This window comes from Oncorhynchus gorbuscha, linkage group LG26 (genome assembly GCF_021184085.1).
Source record: "Oncorhynchus gorbuscha isolate QuinsamMale2020 ecotype Even-year linkage group LG26, OgorEven_v1.0, whole genome shotgun sequence".
Classification (NCBI taxonomy): domain Eukaryota; kingdom Metazoa; phylum Chordata; class Actinopteri; order Salmoniformes; family Salmonidae; genus Oncorhynchus; species Oncorhynchus gorbuscha.
In genome coordinates this window covers 36,546,552-36,565,382 of record NC_060198.1, presented here as the reverse complement: position 1 = coordinate 36,565,382, position 18,831 = coordinate 36,546,552, and the positions used below count along the sequence as shown (strand labels likewise).

At 42.0% G+C, this 18,831-nt stretch overlaps 2 protein-coding genes across 2 annotated transcripts in view; one reads left to right on the top strand and one right to left on the bottom strand.

The window, feature by feature from the left end:
• The window catches only part of LOC124015181 (growth factor receptor-bound protein 2-like), a 40,978-nt gene extending 27,142 nt beyond the window's left edge, over nt 1-13,836 (bottom strand). Inside the window, exons 1-2 of the mRNA XM_046330188.1 lie at nt 13,618-13,836; nt 12,147-12,445 (exon numbers count right to left, since the gene is read on the bottom strand). Of these exons, the coding sequence (XP_046186144.1) occupies nt 12,147-12,224 (78 nt within the window). The 5' untranslated portion in view covers nt 12,225-12,445; nt 13,618-13,836. The remainder of the gene's footprint in view (nt 1-12,146; nt 12,446-13,617) is intronic.
• On the top strand, nt 1,688-18,047 carry mchr1b (melanin-concentrating hormone receptor 1b). Its single transcript, XM_046330187.1, has 4 exons — nt 1,688-1,874; nt 14,458-14,642; nt 15,105-15,219; nt 15,750-18,047. The coding sequence occupies exons 3-4, from the start codon at nt 15,141-15,143 to the stop codon at nt 16,778-16,780; spliced, it is 1,110 nt and encodes a 369-aa protein (XP_046186143.1). The 5' UTR covers nt 1,688-1,874; nt 14,458-14,642; nt 15,105-15,140; the 3' UTR covers nt 16,781-18,047.
• The last annotated feature ends 784 nt before the right edge of the window (nt 18,048-18,831 follow it).

The following is an 18,831-nucleotide window of genomic DNA, read 5'->3' as shown; positions in this document are numbered from 1 at the left end:
CTGGAACACGAAATGGCACGACAATGGGCCTTAGGATCTCATCACAATATCTCTGTGCATTCAAATGCAATTGTGTTAGTTGTCCGTAGCTTACGCCTTCCCATACCATAACCCCACCGGCACCATGGAGCACTGTTAACAACATTGACATCAGTAAACCACTCGCCCACACGACACCATACACGCTGTGTGCCAGAAACAGTAGAAACTGGGATTAATCCCTGAAGAGCTCACTTCTCCAGCGTGCCGGTTACGATGCCGAACTGCAGTCAGATCAAGACCCCGGTGAGGAGGAATAGGATGCAGTTGAGCTTCCCTAAGACGGCTTTCTGACAGTTTGTGCATTAATTCTTCAGTTGTGCAAACCCAGTTTCAGCTGTCCGGGAAGCTATTCTGAGACGATCCCACAGGTGAAGAAGCCGGATGTGGAGGTCCTGGGCTGGCGTGGTTACGTGTGGTTGTGAGGCTGGTTGGAAGTACTGCCAAATTCTCTAAAACGACATTGGAGGCAACTTATGGTAGATAAATTAACCTTAAATTCTCTGGCAACAGCTCTGGTGGACATTCCTGCAGTCAGAACCCAAATTGCACAATCCCTCAGAACTCAGAAGCATTGTGTTGTATGACAAAACTGCACATTGTTTAAGTGAACTTTTGTCCTCAGCACAAAGTGCACCTGTGTAATGATCCTGCTGTTTAATCAGTTTCTTGATATGCCACACCTGTCCGGTGGATGGATGATCTTGGGAAAAAGAGAAATGCTCACTAACAGGGATGTAAACAAATGTGTGAACAAAATGTGAGAGAAATACATTTGTGCTTATGGAACATTTCAGGGATATTTTATTTGAGCTCATGAAACATGGGACCAACACTTTAAATGTGTTTGTATTTCTGTTGTTCAGTAAAGATAATCCAGCTACTCTTTGGTGATGAGTAAGAGACCCACAGGCTGGTGTATTCTTACATGCCGTTTTGCACTTTGTAATCCAGTGCAGCATTGTAGGTGTGGGGTGTCGTGATCGACTGTGCCGCGGAGACAGGAAGCTGCTGGGGGTGGAAGAGGCTCCAAACAGGAAGTGAGCTAAGCTGTGGTGAGAGCTGCACTGCACACACACGCATGTGCCAGTGCACAAGCTCAATCTGCATTCCAAGGTTCCCAGCACTCTGAAGTAGGAAGGTCTGTCCCACTTTACTGTGGCACATACTCCTAAAACAGCACAATTCTGATCAGTTTGCACAGTGAAAGATTAAAAAGGTAGATATAGACTGGAGCTGGGACGATAAACCTGAAAATTATCGACACCGACCAAACCCATCACAGGCATTTTGCTGACATTGTTCATTACGATAAGTAGCCTACACTAGAGAAATGTTAAGTTTGAAATTAAATTTGCCAATATGGGGGGTTGTTGATGGGACAATTGATAGGTAAAACCATCAAAATAGTAGTAGTAATACTTTAAATGTTCATTCAAAAAAAGGTGCACATTAAATATTATTAACTTCAATTTATCATTAGCGCATGAATTCAGGCAATTTATCATGATATAGATTTTTGTCCATATCGCTCAGCTCTAATATAGACCAATTAAGGCCATCCTTCACCATTCACAGTGCCAAATGGGAGAGTGTTAGCTTAACACCAGCCTCTAGTTCAGCAGCAGAAGAGTAGAGGGGGGAAGAGAGAGGCAGAGAAGGGAATGAGTGTGAGTGAATGCTGCTGAAGGCTACCGGGCAAACTCTCCTCTGTGGCCTTCTCCTGGTCGTCAGTTATAGCTGCTTTATGGGAGCGAAAGTGGAGCACCGCCTGACTGGAGCTCATATCAGGGCTGCATGACAAGACGTGATTGGATACAACGCAATAAGAAAAGGTAACATCCATCCACTTTCCCAGTGCTTAGGTCTAAAGATAGGATGCAATAGCTCTCAGAAATTGTTGTGTAAAATGGGACTGAGAAATATGTATTTTATAAACTTATTCTATATACCCCAAAAGCTTGTGTGCACCAGTTTATAAAAACTGAACTTGACGTGAGAATGTCCTTTCCTCCATGCAAACTTCAAACCATGCATAGTGGTTGAGGTATTGTATTGCAAGCAGACAAGTAAGTATTTTGTGCAAATGGGATATAGGATGACACACTTACTTCAAAAAAACATAGCCTGATAACAAGATGCAGCCATTTGAGGCTGTGAGAAGAGAGAAAATCTAGGCTGTGTTCAAATACACATACTGTATACTACATACAAGTATATACACACTAAATACTATTAGTTCATTTTAGTATACTGTAAACAAACGGTACCCTTTCAGTTGAGCCTAACTAGCGCATCGCCTGTCTACCGGAAGTTGATGCTGTTGCTATGCAACCTCTTGCTAGCTTGTTAGCTTAACAAATTACTAGCTAAACATTTTATGATTTCGGGTGTGTTTGTAAATTCAATCTCAAGTGCCAGAGTGCGCTCTGGGCGTTCATAAATCCAGAGCGTTGTCAGATTGTCCATTTGTAAATTCAGAGCGTATCGTTCTCAGAGCATTCAGAGCGCACACTGGATGCTCTGGCTGAGGAGTAGGGTTGAGCCGGGCGTTCTGACCTCACAACGGCAGTCAAGCACCAAAGCTAACTGGCTAGCACGTCCATTTCCTGAAGAATCGCAAACTACATACTCAATTTAAAGTCACAAATAGTATGGTTAGTGCAGTTAGTATGAGTATTCGAACACAGCTCTAGCGTTTTATTTTTGTAATCTAAAATAATTCAACATAGGACTCATAACAGAATAAATGTCTCACCTTTTCTGGCTGTGATAGGTTCATATTCCTGAATACAACAAACTACCATGCACATCACTCGTTCAATTGAGCATAAGTGAATAGATAAACCATGCATTTCAAGTTCTGCTGTACGTGAACCCATAGGCATCACAGTTTATAGGCTACAGACTAATTGAACAGGTGAACAACAATTTGCCATTATAGTCTCTTTCAGAAACTGTCGTCGCAGTCCTTTTCTAAATACAGCATACATTAACATTCTGCCAACACAGTAAATAGACCGGTAGCTTATGTAAAATATTTGATTATTGCGGAACGATAGGTGCGTGACATCATAAACCTATTTAATCTCAAAGCCTATACCAAGGCAGAACATGGAAACAATTAATTGATTAACAAAATATTTTAAAATTCTTTGTTTATTTAGAAGTGTTTGGCTGTAGCCTACATTTAAATTGATTCCAACATGCAACCAATGTTGCAAAATATGCTGACAAGCAGGATGCATGTTGTTTGAAGAAATAAAAGTCACTGCAAAATATCTGAACATTCTGCCCACACATCTACAGAAATGTGATCAAATACGCAATTGCTGCTTCTTTTACAAAACTGCCGTGGCCTAATTCAAAATAGTGCCAAATTATACAGCAAATAAAGTGCGTTATTGTCACCATAAAAGGTGAATAGAGGGCATTTTCCGGGCAGAGTTTTATTGCTCGTTCACGGTCCAGGTCTGGTTTATAAGTGAAACATGAGTATGTATGGCATGCGCAGGGCCTCCCGAGTGGCTCAGTGGTCTAAGGCGGTGCATCACAATGTTGCTGTGCCACTAGAGATTCTGGGTTTAGTCCAGGCTCTGTCGCAACCGGGAGACCACTGGCCCAGGGTCGTCCGGGTTAGGGGAGGGTTTGGCCGGCAGGGATAAACCTAAACAAACCTAAAAACTACTAGGCTATTCCCCTCAGGTTTTTTTGTTGTAATGGTGGATGATTTGAGATGGGTAAATAAATGTACAGTAAGCATAGCCTAAAACAATAAAATGACTTTAAAAATCCGTAACATTTTTATTTCACATGACATACACTGACTGGACGCATCTGGCATCATGGCTCATGTAGCCTTAGCTTCCGCTGTGATAGAAGAGCACAGCGATGAGGTATTGGCTGCCCTGCCATATGGCATGACTGACTTGAGGTGCCCATAGGAAAAACATCTAGGGCAGATAAAAAATGAGATTTACAGCTCACTGCTTCTACAATATGGCATTGGCAGCATTATAATGGCAATCTGGTTCTCAAATAGAGGGCTGTCTTTTGCTGTACAAATAGATCTGAAAAAGCACTGGCTGCATTCATGCTTCTCAAAGGAGAACTAACCAAGAGCATAAAGAAAAGGGTTCTATTGTCAGAGGCAGTGAGCCTAACCCAAAGGAGAATTTTTTGAAACCCCCCCAAAACTAAAATGAGTTCCTTCCCCTTTTTAAACGCTGATGCAAACTCACATGACACACTGTGAAACTAAGTCAATCAGCACAATGTGAGGGAAAATTTTACCAGATATTTTTCATATTAGCTACGTACATTTTAGTGTGCGCTAAGATTATTCTATTAACACTTCACTATTTAGGTTAATATGTAAAGAAACTCTACGGAAACTCAGAAATATCTAACAGCTTTAAAATGTATGTTTAATAAAAACAGGAAGGTAGGAGTACAGCTCTGTTGTGTACGCCATTTATTGATAAGCAGAAAAAAACAATGTGCAACACCACACACACACACAAAGATGTCTATATGAGGTACATGTTCTTCAATTACAGTTAGCCTAATATGGACAGTATAATTCAGCGCCAAGACTACCATCCTGCACCTGAGAAAAATCTAGGTAAGCTAAACAGAGCGGGATAGAAAAGGGTAGAAAAAAAAGGCCTTTTTTGTAGGAACATTTCAGCCGCTGTTGCTGTCAGAATGTGATTGCCCGCTTAGTCTGTGTGTGTAACAAATAAGAGGGATACATTTGTGTGTGACTCAGGGCTGCAAATTAGAGGAGCCCTGGCTGGCCAATCAGCTGTGTGAGTCAGTGGTAGAGGCCGAGGAACAGTGCAACCTGAATGCTCAACACAATGTGAAAACAACAGGACCATACACTGCACACGTCCCCACTGTGGTCAGAATCAAAGGCAGGCCACATGAGTGGCTATGACCACTCACTCTCACAGAAAACACTGAAAAGGCTATGAGGACACTTCTGACCTGCAAACCGATATTTAATTTCAGAATTTGTTCAAATTATGTTAAGGGTTAGGGTTTGGATAATTAAGGAAAAAAATGTAAAAGTCATTGCAGGTCAGCAGTGTTCTTACAGTCTCTCTCAGAAAACACATGAAGGGCAACACATTGAAAGGGTAATGTAAAAGAGAACACAAACAGGCTACATATACATTAACACACAAAATGCATGCACAGACTAATTTCACCAAACTTTCCCACAGCTCAATCATGGTAAAAACACAGACTTTCTGTCAGCTCTTGTGGAAACCAGTTTAAGTCTTACTTCCCTCTTTTCGAGCAATGGGAAAAAAATCACAAGAGCACCACGTAATTAGATAATAACGGCCTTCAGAAAACATGTAAAAATCATGACCAGCTCTACTCCAAAAAATACAAATAGCATGATGGGCTTTAGTGAACCTTAAATATTCAACCAGACATTGCATTCTAGCGAGAGAAATCAGTAAAGCAAACTTTTAATCCAAAGTGACTGCTGTCATATTCACACACAAAACCTACTGACTGAATACTGAGGGAAAGAGTTTTGAAGATATCTTGATTTCACATAGTCGATCTTTTGAATCTGGATTATAGAATGATGTATTTCTGTAAAAAGACATTGTCATGTTTAGGAAACACAACAAAAGGCCTACACAGCAGCATGAGGCGATTAATGCATGTTTACGTTCCAATCCCACCCCTTTCATCCCATCAATGGTGGAGCTTTAGATAACATTTAGTTATGTAAAGGGTCTTTTCTAAAAGCAGGCGGAATTGAGGGTGAAATAAATGGCTGTGTAGCAACAGCTAGTCGCTAAACATCTTCACAACTGTTTGGATTAAGAATCCTATTTCGTCTTTAAGAAGCCTTCAGTTGATATCCTGTGATTGACATACAGTTTATCAATCACTGACATGTACAAGCATTTTTTTCATCAGCTACACCACCAGACTGTAGGCACTGACATCACAGCACAGCTTCTGGTTTGAGAGGGCCAACTCACAATCTTGTTCAGAGTACAGAGACTATTACAGTCTAGGCTTCAGCCACCCAGAGACTAACAGTGACACACCGAGAGAGAGGTGACACAGAGGCGATACATTGTGTGAAACACAAGGGCTCAACAGATGCTCCTGTGTGGTGATGGGGGGGATAGAAAATAGAATACAAACACCAGATCTCTCCATGCTGGTGCACTTAAGGCGACTTTAGGGGCTTTGAATAACAAAGCCTCAACACAGGCCATCCTCTCGTGAGAGAGACCCCTTGTCTCAAAAGCAGAGATGCTTAGGCTAGGCACTAGCAGGCAGTACTGGAGATAGATTTTGAGGAAAGCATGCCTCAGACACTGATACTCAATCTTGGAAGGATTTTTGAATGCAATACCCTGCATGCAAACTAAACTGGGTTTAATAATTCAGTAGACAGAAGAAACAGATACTAAGCTTTAAAGAGGTGAAAGTTACACATTATGATAAATACATTCGAATAGATTGATGATTAATTAATCACAAGACTACTCAGTCTACTCTACAGTATGTGAACCTGACAATTTGCTTAAAACTGCACAGACTTGGAAACAGAACAGCTGAGCTACCTAGTTTCCTTTCCCATTTTTAAAATATCACACTGACAGCTTTGTCTGATATGATAAACTGACTGATGCTTTATCACATATCAAAATGTCCAGACTGAATGGAAGCAGCAGGCTATTTGGGGGTGTTGAGGTTAAGATTCACGCGAGGCCTATTTATGTGTTAATTTCCTTTCTGTGCCGTAGAACCAGTCATACAATAAGTAGACTTTATCTGAAGTGATTGTTCTGTACACAGAAATGATCACACTGCTGTTTGAAACATAAGGCAGACAAAAAAGGCCCATCTTGAGCACTAGCCATGTAGCAGGCCATTTAAAATGTGACCAAATCTACCTTGCAACTAGTGACTCTCAGCCCTGCTAGTTTGGGAGCAGGCCAAACCTAAAAAGGACAAATCCCACACTCCTCAAATAGAAAGCGGCCAACCTCTAACGGTCACAACGAACAGCAGCTTGCCAAAAGGCAGAACACAACCCCTGGATTTCAAACGGTCGGTTTATAATCTAGGATTAATCTTTTTAAGTGTAATAATCCGGCTATGCTCACTACTCTTTGATGATTACCTTACCTCAGGGGAACAATTGGTCTGAAGAAAAGCCCGTCTTAGCAAATAATGGTTGCTCCAAGCTGCCTTCAAGGTTTAGGCTTCATTTCGTGGTTTAGCCTACATGCTAAACTTGCCACGATGTGAGGAGCCTGTGGTCATTATGGGGGATGGAGAGGATATGGACATGTTCTGTCCCACAGAAGAGTAAACTGGAGGGGAGAACATTCAGACATGTGTCCTGCTATCAGTAGAGTGAGGAAGGGGGGGTAAGAAATTAAGAGTTGGAGAAAGGGAGACTTGTCAAGTGAACGGACTACGGTTCCCCTCAAACCTGGTGGCGCCAGATGAGGTAGCCATCAACCAAGCACCGCCTCCCCATTTCAGATTCTGTCTCCCCTGTATTTCTACCTGCTACTGCAGAAAAACTGCTGTTCTGGGGGGTGTTGCTCAGGCCGACCATCCCCTTCCCGAATGTGGAGCTTGCTCAGCACTGTTCTGTTAATGACCCCTCTTTCCCAGTCAGATCACCCACTGCACTCATTCACATCAACAAAGGCAATTATGATGAAAGGGTAATAAATCCATTTGAATTCAATCACTTTTTGACAGCACACCTTTCGTTTAAACAAAACCATACATACATATTTGCTTGTTGTAAGAAAGTTCATTTTTGTACATGAATACAAAAACATTCACGTGCTCAAAGTTCACCTATTTTGTATACCTGGTCATACAATGAAACATTAATGTCTTCAACACTAGAAAAGATAAACGGTTGAGATTGATATAATTTAAAAACAGTATTTTCTACCCATTTTATAATTTTGTGATTTTTTAAAATACACCTTTTTTCAAGTGCCTTTAACCTTAAAATGTCAATGATCTAAAAACACATATTTTTGGTAGAACGGCCAGCTTTTTGATAGAAGTTAAAATATTAATTGCAATGGTATACCAGGGAAATGGTGGTCTGATCCACACCAATTTTTTTCTCTCCCCAATTTTGTGGTATCCAAGGAATTACTATCTTGTCTCATCGCTACAACTCCCGTATGGGCTCGGGAGAGACGAAGGTCGAAAGTCATGCGTCCCCCAAAACACAACCAAGCCACACTGCTTCTTAACACAGCGCGCAAACACTGTGCACCTGGCGACCGTGGTTAGCACCCGGCCCACCACAGGAGTCGCAGGTGCGCGATGAGACAAGGATATCCCTAACGGCCAAACCCTCCCTAACTCGGACGACGCTAGGCCAATTGTGCGTCGCCCCACGGACCTCCCGGTCGTGGCCGGCTGCAACAGAGCCTGGGCGCGAACCCAGAGTCTCTGGTGGTACTGCGATGCAGACCACTGCGCCACCCGGGAGGCCCTACACCAATCCTTTTTTAAGGTGTCCAACTGATGCATATCTGTATTCCCAGTCATGTGAAATCCATAGATTAGGGCCTAATTAATGTATTTCAATTGAGTGGTTTCCTTAGGAACTGTGTTTCCTTAGAAAATTGTTGCATTTATATTTAGTATTATTTTATTTATTTATTGTAAAATAGTTTGACAACCCTGTTTATAGGGTTGGACAGGTGCAGTGAAATGTGCTGTTTTACAGGGTCAGTCAGTAGTACGGCACCCCTGGAGATTTTAAATGCTATCAAACTCAACTGATTATCTTTTCCAGTAATGAAGATATGGATGTCTCATGGTGGGGTGTGCAAAATGGCCAAACATGTATGGAAAATGTTGTTTAAATAAAAAGGGATGCTGTCAAAGTGACTGAATTCAAAAAGGGATTCACCCGTAAGTGAGAAGCACCAATCATTCTACTGAGAACCCCCTGGTGATTCCTAGAAATTGAAGCCAAAACATGTCAGCCAAAGAACAAAAGCAGCACAGAGAAAGGATTATGACATGCAAGGTTCCAGGGACAGAGCAGGAGGAGGGGCTAACCAAATGCACTTAAAGAGATTCTCTAGGACAATGGACCCTAGACCTCCCCATGCTCTGGTAGTGCATAATCCTTTCACATTCAAACTCATGCCTCTGCAAGGTAGACAGGCTGACAATGTCCTTCTCCGTGTTGAAGATCTGATGTGATCAAGTGCTAAAAATGGATTTGGAAGGGTAAAAAGCAGACTGTCTGAATCGCCCAATCAACAAACATTTCACTCTGGGTAGCGTGCTGTCTACTTCTAGAAGTTAACTTCTTTCAGAGTAACACTAACGATTCTGGCTGTGAAAAATTAGATCACTTTTTTCTTCTTCTGATATGCAAATGTAATAAGAACCTTCTAATAAGTAGCTCTACTTTCTATGCCCTCTCTCCCCCAGAGCCCCCTGGTGAGATAAGGCCTCTTCAAAACCCCATAGCGAACCACGTACAAAGACAAAAAAACACAGGCCAAAATGAATTAATATATTCCCAGACTAAAAAGAAAAGTTGACTGCACCTAGTCTGCATACAATCCTTTTCATATTTATAAGTAGCAATATTCAAGAGGCATGAGAGAATTCCTCAAGATCTTACTGACACATAGGAAGGGCTGGATGAAGGGAGGCAGAATGGACAAGGCCATTTAAACATTTCTACAACAGATATAATGAGACTTGTTCTCATATGGCAGGACCTACTTATTACAAAGTTAGCACTTAGATGAGTGCTGAAATTAAACTGTACGGGGTGAGAACCTTTCAAGTACATGGTTTTTAGATACCCGTGCAATCAAAATGTATTGTTACTTCGCTCACACCAGTATTCCACGGGTCTTTCTCTGATCTGTCGATGATGCCGAGGCCATGTGGGCGCATGGCGGTCTAGCCTGTGGCTTACGCAACTCCTACAGGAATTTTAGAGTATGGCTGTGCTGCAGGCATTGCGTTCTGCCATCAAGCTGCTCGCCGCATCACCCTCGCTGTCTGATTAATATTTAGCTCGGTGCTGCTGGGGGCTTGGACGAGGGGGGTGTCCGATCACAGGGGCCCAGCACCACGCTGGCATCGGAGGCTAGGAGGGACGGGAGTATATCTCTGGCTAGCCCACTCCTTGTAACCCCAGCGTTGGACCTGTCCTAAAGCTACAGAGGGTACTGCATATGGCTCAGTACATCATCGGGGCAAAGCCCCCTGCCATTCAGGCCCTAAATACTAGGCATGTCAGAGGAAGGCATAAAAAAACCCAGTCACCCAAGTCATAGACCGTTCTCTCTGCTACTGCACGGCAAGAGGTACCGGAATGACAAGTTTAGGTCCAAAGGCTCCTTAACAGCTTCTACCCTCAAGCCATAAGACTGCTGAACAATTAATCAAATGGCCACCCAGACAATTTACATTGACACCGCCGGCACCCCTTGTATATAGCCTCAGTTATTTTATTGGGATACTTTTAATTTCATTTTTCCCTTTAGTTTATTTAGTAAACATTCTATCAACTATTTATTGAACTGTATTGTAGGTTAATTTAAGTGCTTGTAGGTAAGCATTTCACAGTAAGGTATAACTCTTTGTTGTTTGTCACACTGACTCGCTTTATCTTGGTCATGTTGCAATTGTAAATGAGAACTTGTTCTCAACTAGCCTACCTGGTTAAAAAAGGTGGAGAAAAAAAAGGTCTACAGTTATTATCGGCACGTGACAAATAACATTAGATTTGAAATGAAGAGTATTGTGTTTCTGTGGTTATAGGGGTCTTGTGTAAGAGACCACTGTGCTTAACTAGCTTGAAACATTACTTAACTATGCTTTAAAACCCAGAAATGAGCTGGTCAAGAACATATTTTCTGAATGTGACTCATGTTGAAGAGACTGGGTGGGTTTTTAAAATAAGTGGGAGATGACCACTGATACTGTTTCAACAGCAGTGTCTTCAACTGCATGAGAAGCGGGTGGGTTCCTGTTGCCTGTCAACACACACCGCTATTATGGTGTAAGAACATGGACGGTTTGCACTGGTGTGTTATGTTCATCAAGTGTCCCAGAGAAAACATCTGTTGACATTCACCCATGACATTAATACAAAAATAGTGCATGAGGCATTCTGATGGGGTGTACGGAGTAGTTCTAAGGATTTAAAGTGTACAGAATCTTACAAACATGTAGTTGCTAGCAAGAGAGAGGTTTAGCTCATTTGCCACACACACAATCGTTTGGAACGTAAATCAGATAAAACATATGATGGCTGGTGTGCTTAGGCGGTAAATTTACCCCCTCTTTACCTAAAACCCATTGACATTCAGAGGGATTATGATGATTACATTTAAATCCCAGAGCACTTGCATATCATCTTTTTATCCTAATATCTTGCAGTCCCATGATGATCAAGCTCTGAAAATGAACTGAGCTCTTTTCAGGGAGTATGAAAGTGAGGCTTTGAGTAGGATGGCTGTCTGAAGTGATACATTGGCCCCAGGTTGTGTCAGATTAGAGAAGTTGAATGATTGGCATTTCAATACCATGAAATAAACCCATCCGCTAATGCCTTGTGTTCCCAGTGTGGAGCCCTATCACTCTACTAGGCCTAAAGCTTGTATTGAGCGTACTGTGATGTTAGCTTACTCATTAAGGTGTAGCTTAAGATACCGATACTATACTGTGTGTGAAGAAAGGGCTGAGGAAAGAAAGTGCAAAGAGGAACAATGCGGAAGGCAACAACTCTGACAAATAAACTGTTGAGTTGCTGTTATTTACTAGACGTGGGGCAATAAGGTCTGATATTTTCCATGATAAACATTTTATTGTAGCTGGTTTGCAATAGAAAAACATGTTTGTAATTCAAATGTATTTTTTCTTGACAATTGAGGGGCATATGATCACAGAAAACCAATTTGATGTGCCGCTAAAAATATAAGTAGATTAACAACCTTCGATCAGGTGAATTATACAATCCTTTAAAGCAGATAACTAGCAGTTACCAAGCCTTGCAATTAAATAATTTGAAGACAAAAAAAATGCACTCATCCTACCTTTAGAACTTCCCCACGTTTAAAACTTAACTCGTCGTCAGCAGTGGCTTTGAAATCATATTTGGCAATGGCCTCCATGGTACGGATTGTTGGATAACTGTGTAGGACCGTGGGTTTAGGGTACTTGTGAGGGTGAATGCTGTTTTATTCCCTGTCGTGATGTGTGGAGACCAGTAACTTCAGTATAAAAAAATAACTGTTCAAGAATTCCGTGATCGGTTGCTTGCTCCGAGTCGCTCCTCCCGTCTATGACCCGTTCCTTTAGGGATGGATCCTCACATAAAGCTCACAGAAGGTATCTGCAAAAAAGGGAGACATGTCACAAATGAATATCTAGCATCTCTGTTTACGTCTGGGTGTTGTGTTGGTCGACCACTGTATGATGATGGGACTGAAATTGAGATGGGTGGAGCTCGTTTTGCATGGCTGGTGCCCCGGGTGGACGGAGGATAATTTTAGACCATTCCATTGGTCCTAAGTGAAATCTCAACCCACCTGGAGCACCTGGCAATGCAAAACGAACTGTAACAATGTCAGAATTAAATCCACACTAGTGGTTGGCCAAGATTTGACAATTGACAGGCCATTGTTGCGTTAAGGAATGGTGGAGTGCTAAAGTCTGTAGCTACCTGTTGTAGTGCAACATTCCTCATGCGAAGTGGTTTACTAGCCCTCCAATCAGATTCGTTGTTTACTAAACATTTCTTAGCCTGCTTGTTACACACAACAATCAAAACCCGCACTGGAATATACAATTTCTGCATCAATTCGATACTTTCCGATACGTAGGTCACTACTAGTTACCCAGGCTTACTTACCAACTATGCGAAGTACGTTATATTAAGTGACTAACTAGCTAGTTGGTGAACAACATCTTTCTAGGTTATGATTTGACCATTAACGTTATTGGGAGGCTTTCTGGCAACTCTCGTTATCAGTTTGTTTCTATCTGTGACACAACTTCCACTTGTAGGAAAGTCAGTTAACTGACGTTAGGTACCCACATTAGGGCCAGTGATATAGCCAATTCTACTACATGTGCGCTAAATTCACTTATGTTGGTTTTACTGTGAAACACCGTTTACAGCTGTTTTGAATTAGAGCTATGAGACAGTTCAAACGCTAGACATGTGAAAGCGGAAGCTAACGTTAGCTAGCAACTAGCCAAAAAGAAAAAGCTAGCCGGCTATTTACCTAGCTACTAGTAACAACAAACAAGTAAAATACACCAACCTATTTAGCTAACAGTTATTTGTTTAATATCCAGGTTAAAATGTTTGTGTGCAGTTATGCATGTGAATTCGTCGTTTCTAGGAAAGACTGTATGGATAGCAGGTAGGCCTATTAGCTAGCTACAATACTATAGCTAACCAAAGCAAAAAACGAAGAAAATACTTTCGTATGCTAGCGGGTACTGTAGCTGGCTGGCTAGCCTTGGCTTAGGATTCAGTAGAACGAGACAAAAACTCACCCGCCAGTTAACCTGTGAAATTTAAACTTTTTGCTTGATCAAATGTCCTTATTGTTTAGAATCCACACTTTATAGTTTTGTTAGTGGAGGTAAATGTACAAAATCCGTCTGTTTTTGCTTAAAATCGAACTAGCCAGCGACGTTTATTTCCGCTTCCTTCCAGATGCTTTGAGTGCTGCTGCTGCTTCGGCTCCTGCCTCGCGCTGTGAGCAGAGTGTCTGACCAGCCCATAGGTCTCGTCTGCGAGCCACTGGACCGTCTATCGCGATACTTTCACCTAATAGCTCGCTGCATAAAGCTCTGTGGTTGCATTGCTCTTTTAAAAACAAATTCAAGTACAGCGAAAATATATGTATCTATGTCTGTCACATAACTTTGTTATGCCTGATGCAGCAATAGGCAATATAGATTAAAGTGTTGTTGTTCTACTTTAAAACACATTTCTTTTACATAGCTAGTTAGATGGTGAAAACATAGGAAAGTGCGTCACCTAGTGGCAAATGGTTTCCACTACGTTCTACACACAAAATAATAATGCTTACACCCTGGTGTCAAGGGACGAAAGGCAATGAAATTAATGATTGGAATACAAATAGCTACATTTAGAAGGATTGTCAAAGTCCCCCTATCCTTGTGGCACGTTTTTTTGTTCTTAGTTGTTGTCAATCCAACAAACAGTGCCATCACAAACGGGCATCAATCTTGACAGTGGCACTGTGTTACTTGTGCACCTAGGCACTTACAAACTGGTATCACACATAGCCTATTATTGCTACGATGCAAAATCAGTTGTCACTACGTGTCTCTATGTCCACCCTCCTCTTTTTCTCTGCCATATAGGGCAGGATGCGAAGCCACCATATGAAATGTTGGCAAGGCACATCACTGTAAACCTCACAGGCTCTCTTTCAAGAATTATTCTTGTGTGAGGGAGTGCTTTGATTAGCAACACTACTGGTGTAAAGATAGAAGAAGAAGACCAATTGGATTTTGAGGAGAGGCTACAGAAATAGAAGCAGGAAAAGGTCAGTTTGTACAAATTCACCCGTCTCCACTGAATTACTTTGATTGATTGATTCATTGATGTACTAGAATAATTGGAGCCTGGTTCATCACCAATAATTACAGTGCACAACATAGACAAGGGCGCCCGTGCCTTTTTTGGGGTCTAAGATGTTTACAATTCGGGTTGTAAAGAATGTTGAGTAGTTACAAATGTTTCACCTTTATATTTTTTGAGACTGTAATGAGGAGAAGGAATTTCCCGAATATATTTTGATGTCATTACAACAATTCTTGCCACTATGAAATAATACATTTCACGATTCGACTGCATCTATTTGAGCACGAAGTGGGTTTTATTGACAGTAGCCAAGCAGCACAACAATAGTATAGCCTACTGATGACAGAATATTTATTTCTATAGTCTACTCTGATGGTAATTAGGCCTACGTTATTTGCCTGTTTTCACATCATTTTTCATTCAGAGCCCATCCATTTGTTGAGCTTAGTCTAACTTCGAAATGGACTTCAAAAATGTATCGAATGAGAACTGGTCTCAGACGTCTCTCCCATCATACAACTCACCCGAAAGTCCAGCAGGTAGGTAGCCTGTGATTTTCTTGATTTCATGCATGAATGTTATAATGTAAAATCAATGTTAATTAATTCAATGTTATCCTGGGAATTTAGTCCTATGACTTTTATTTTACATTTGAATGAAATTATTAAATGTCAACGCGTGGTTTAAATAAACAACAAGGCCCAAGATGTGGTATATGGCCAAATACTACAAACCCCCAAGGTGCCTTATTGCTATTTTAAACTGGTTACCAACATAATTAAAACAGCAAAAATACATGTTATGTCATTCTCCTAGGATACCATCTGATATACAACTGCATTCAGGGCTTGAACCAACCAGTTTATAATTAGCAATGAATATTAGCACCACATGAGTTGGCAGCTCCCATCTCTGAGGATTAGTTTGGAGTCTTTGATATTTGTGATGTAGCAGCCAGGAGTGACAATATACTGTTAGTAAAAATCAAGACTTACTGTATGCAAGCGAACACCTGTCTGAATGACACTGCAACATGAGACTGAATGTAATTATCTTGTCATACTTACAGAAAATGATGTGCCCTACCACAACGTCCTAATGCCCAGCATTTTCGGTGTCATCTGTTTCTTTGGGATTATTGGCAACTGCATTGTCATCTACACCATTGTGAAGAAGACCAAGTTCCGAGCCCAGCAGACAGTGCCGGACATCTTTATCTTCAGCTTGTCTTTTGTGGACCTCCTCTTCCTCCTGGGCATGCCCTTCCTCATCCACCAGCTCCTGGGCAACGGTTCCTGGTGCTTTGGTGACATCATGTGCACGGTCATAACCGCCTTGGACTGCAACAGCCAGATAGTGAGCACCTACATCCTCACCGTCATGACTCTGGACCGCTACCTGGCCACGGTCCATCCCATCCGCTTCAACCATGTGCGCACACCCTGCGTGGCGGGGGCTGCGGTGGGTCTGGTGTGGGTGCTCTCCCTGGTCTCCATCACTCCTGTGTGGATGTATGCTGGCCTTATGCCCCGAGGGGACGGCTCAGTGGGCTGTGCCCTCCTGCTGCCCAATCCAGCCACTGACACCTACTGGTTTACCCTCTACCAGTTCGTGATGGCCTTCGCCCTGCCTCTGGTCATTATCTGCGTGGTGTTCTTCAAGATCCTTCAGAACATGTCTGCCACAGTGGCCCCCCTGCCCCAGCGCAGCTTGAGAGTACGTACACGTAAGGTGACCCGTATGGCTGTGGCTATATGCCTGGCCTTCTTCATCTGCTGGGCTCCGTACTACATCCTGCAGCTGGCCCACCTGGGGGTTCAGAGGCCCAGCTTTGCCTTCCTCTATGTCTACAACATTGCCATCAGCATGGGTTACGCTAACAGCTGCGTCAACCCATATCTCTATATTTTGCTGAGTGAGACCTTTAAGAGGCAGTTCATTGTGGCCATCCGGCCGAACAATCGGGTCTTTGGGTTGAACTCTGTCATGGCTGACGGTAGTGTGAGTCTGAGACTGGCCCCAGAGTGTAATCATCAGTCTCAGTCCTCCAGAGACCTACTAGTACACAACATGCTGCCTGTCACTGTGGCTGTGCACTGAGTCAGGAGCCCTAGCCGAGCCCCATCCCTCAGCCCTAGTTCCATGAATCTGGGCTCTCTCTCAGCTCAGTGGGAAGTGGTGCCCCCATCAGACAGTCATGCTCCCAATGTGTGTGACAGGGTTAACGTGCAATGTATGTAGAAATGCTGAGTGTGTACAGTATCTATTTTGTACACAGCAGTACTGTGTTTATAAGACACTTCTCCCTACAGGGACATTCAACTTCATCCTATTAATCCTATCTTATCATGCTCTAATGTAGGACTGTTAATACAGGGACTTTGTACTAGTATTCAGTAGGCAATTGAACTGTAGGCTATTAGTAACAATGTGTACTTTTATAAAAGGAAGTCATCCCACAGTTATCAATAACACTATTTTGCAGTTCTGTTTCAAGTGGTAGCAATTTGTATTTCATTGTCTTTGATGATTTGACAGATTTCCACTCCAGTTCAATGTGTTAAAACAGGTTTCTGTGTAGATATGTGATATTCTGTGATTCTGTCATCGGTCCGTCCAGTCAGTGATCTGAGAAGCAGGGAAATCACACCTTGTCGTAATGTAATCTATGTCTATACTGAAACCTGTGTGATGACTGTGATCATTGAGAAAGTTGTGACGTATTGATGTATTATTTTGGGCTGTCTTCTAATATGTTGTCCTTAGTCATTTTGTAATATTGAATATGTGCAGCCTGTCTATTACCATGTAATGTCCGTGATCACCAAGGAAACCTCTATGTTGTTATCTTTGGGAAAAGAATAATGTTCGGATGCACGATGCAGTGTTGAATGACTGCAATTGATCCAAAGGGATTTCTAGATGTTACAATAAAGAATTAAAGCATGAGACGTAAGACAAACCCAATGCAATACAGTAGCAGCAGAACTGTCTGTGCTAGAGTGCATTTTGTGTATTTGTGAAGAGCTCTTATTCTCAGAGAAGGGGAAACACACATAAAAGAGGAAAAAGCACTCTGTCCAAACAAAGCAATATTTTACCTGATGGCTGCTGTAGAAGAGAGGCAGGTTATCTGCTGGTAATCTTGGAAAAGGGCAAAGTTATCACTGGGCTGGAATTGAACCCTTTGTAGGGTAGCAATGGCTTGCTTTAGAAGGAGGAAAATGCAATATTGAACTCTGCCGTTCTCAAACCCAGACACCCATACATTACTATTGTTATTACATTCCCAGGAAAATTGGATTACCTTCCAACACTGTCCAGAAATAAAGTACCTGAATTGGTGTTCAATCAAATAAACATAGTACTAATTTGACAATACTGTGCACTTGTATATATGTGTGAGGAGTAAAATGGAGGTAAAGCAAATCAAAATACGAAGGGAATCCAATTTTTGACCCCGCTTTACCAACTCATTAGTGGTATTAAAATGGATCCTGGTTCACTTCTCATTTATGGAACCACAACACTGCACCAGGGTACAAATACATTAATAATGCACATCAAGTATTTCATTTACCTCAGTAACTCAAAATGGCCATTACCAAAGGAAAGCCCCAGATGAAAGCGATATCCTACTGCAATGTACACAAGTGGTTTTGGAATTAAGAGCTGTCCTAGTATAGGCTGCAGAAATAGTGATAACAACTGGGGGTTTCTCATACAAGTTCAGCACTCTATAGAAAGGGAAAGGGAAAGGGAGATACCTAGTCAGTTGTACAACTGAATGCCTTAAACTGACATGTGTCTTACCGCATTTAACCCAACCCCTCTGAATCAGAGAGGTGCGGGGGGCTGCCTTAATCGACATCCACGTCTTCGGGGCCCGGGGAACAGTAGGTTAACTGCCTTGCTCAGGGGCAGAACGACAGATTTGTACCTTGTCAGCTCAGGGATTCAAACATAGTAGAACTTCCAGTGTATGTAAATATGATATATTTACAATATTAGTATCATGGGCCTTTCCTTTTGGCATTATCATTAGGTAATATGTAAATGATAAAGGCAGTAGTGTATGTGCGTGGGCGTGCGTGTGAAGGTAATCAGAACATGCATATGCACTATTAGGCAGGCACAGATACTAACCTGTT

Bases quoted from the DNA above. Each gene is read 5' to 3' on its own strand.
- mchr1b (XM_046330187.1), top strand. From the start codon at position 15,141: ATGGACTTCAAAAATGTATCGAATGAGAACTGGTCTCAGACGTCTCTC. The intron at 15,220-15,749 runs GTAGGTAGCCTG...TCATACTTACAG, and splicing joins CTCACCCGAAAGTCCAGCAG to AAAATGATGTGCCCTACCAC.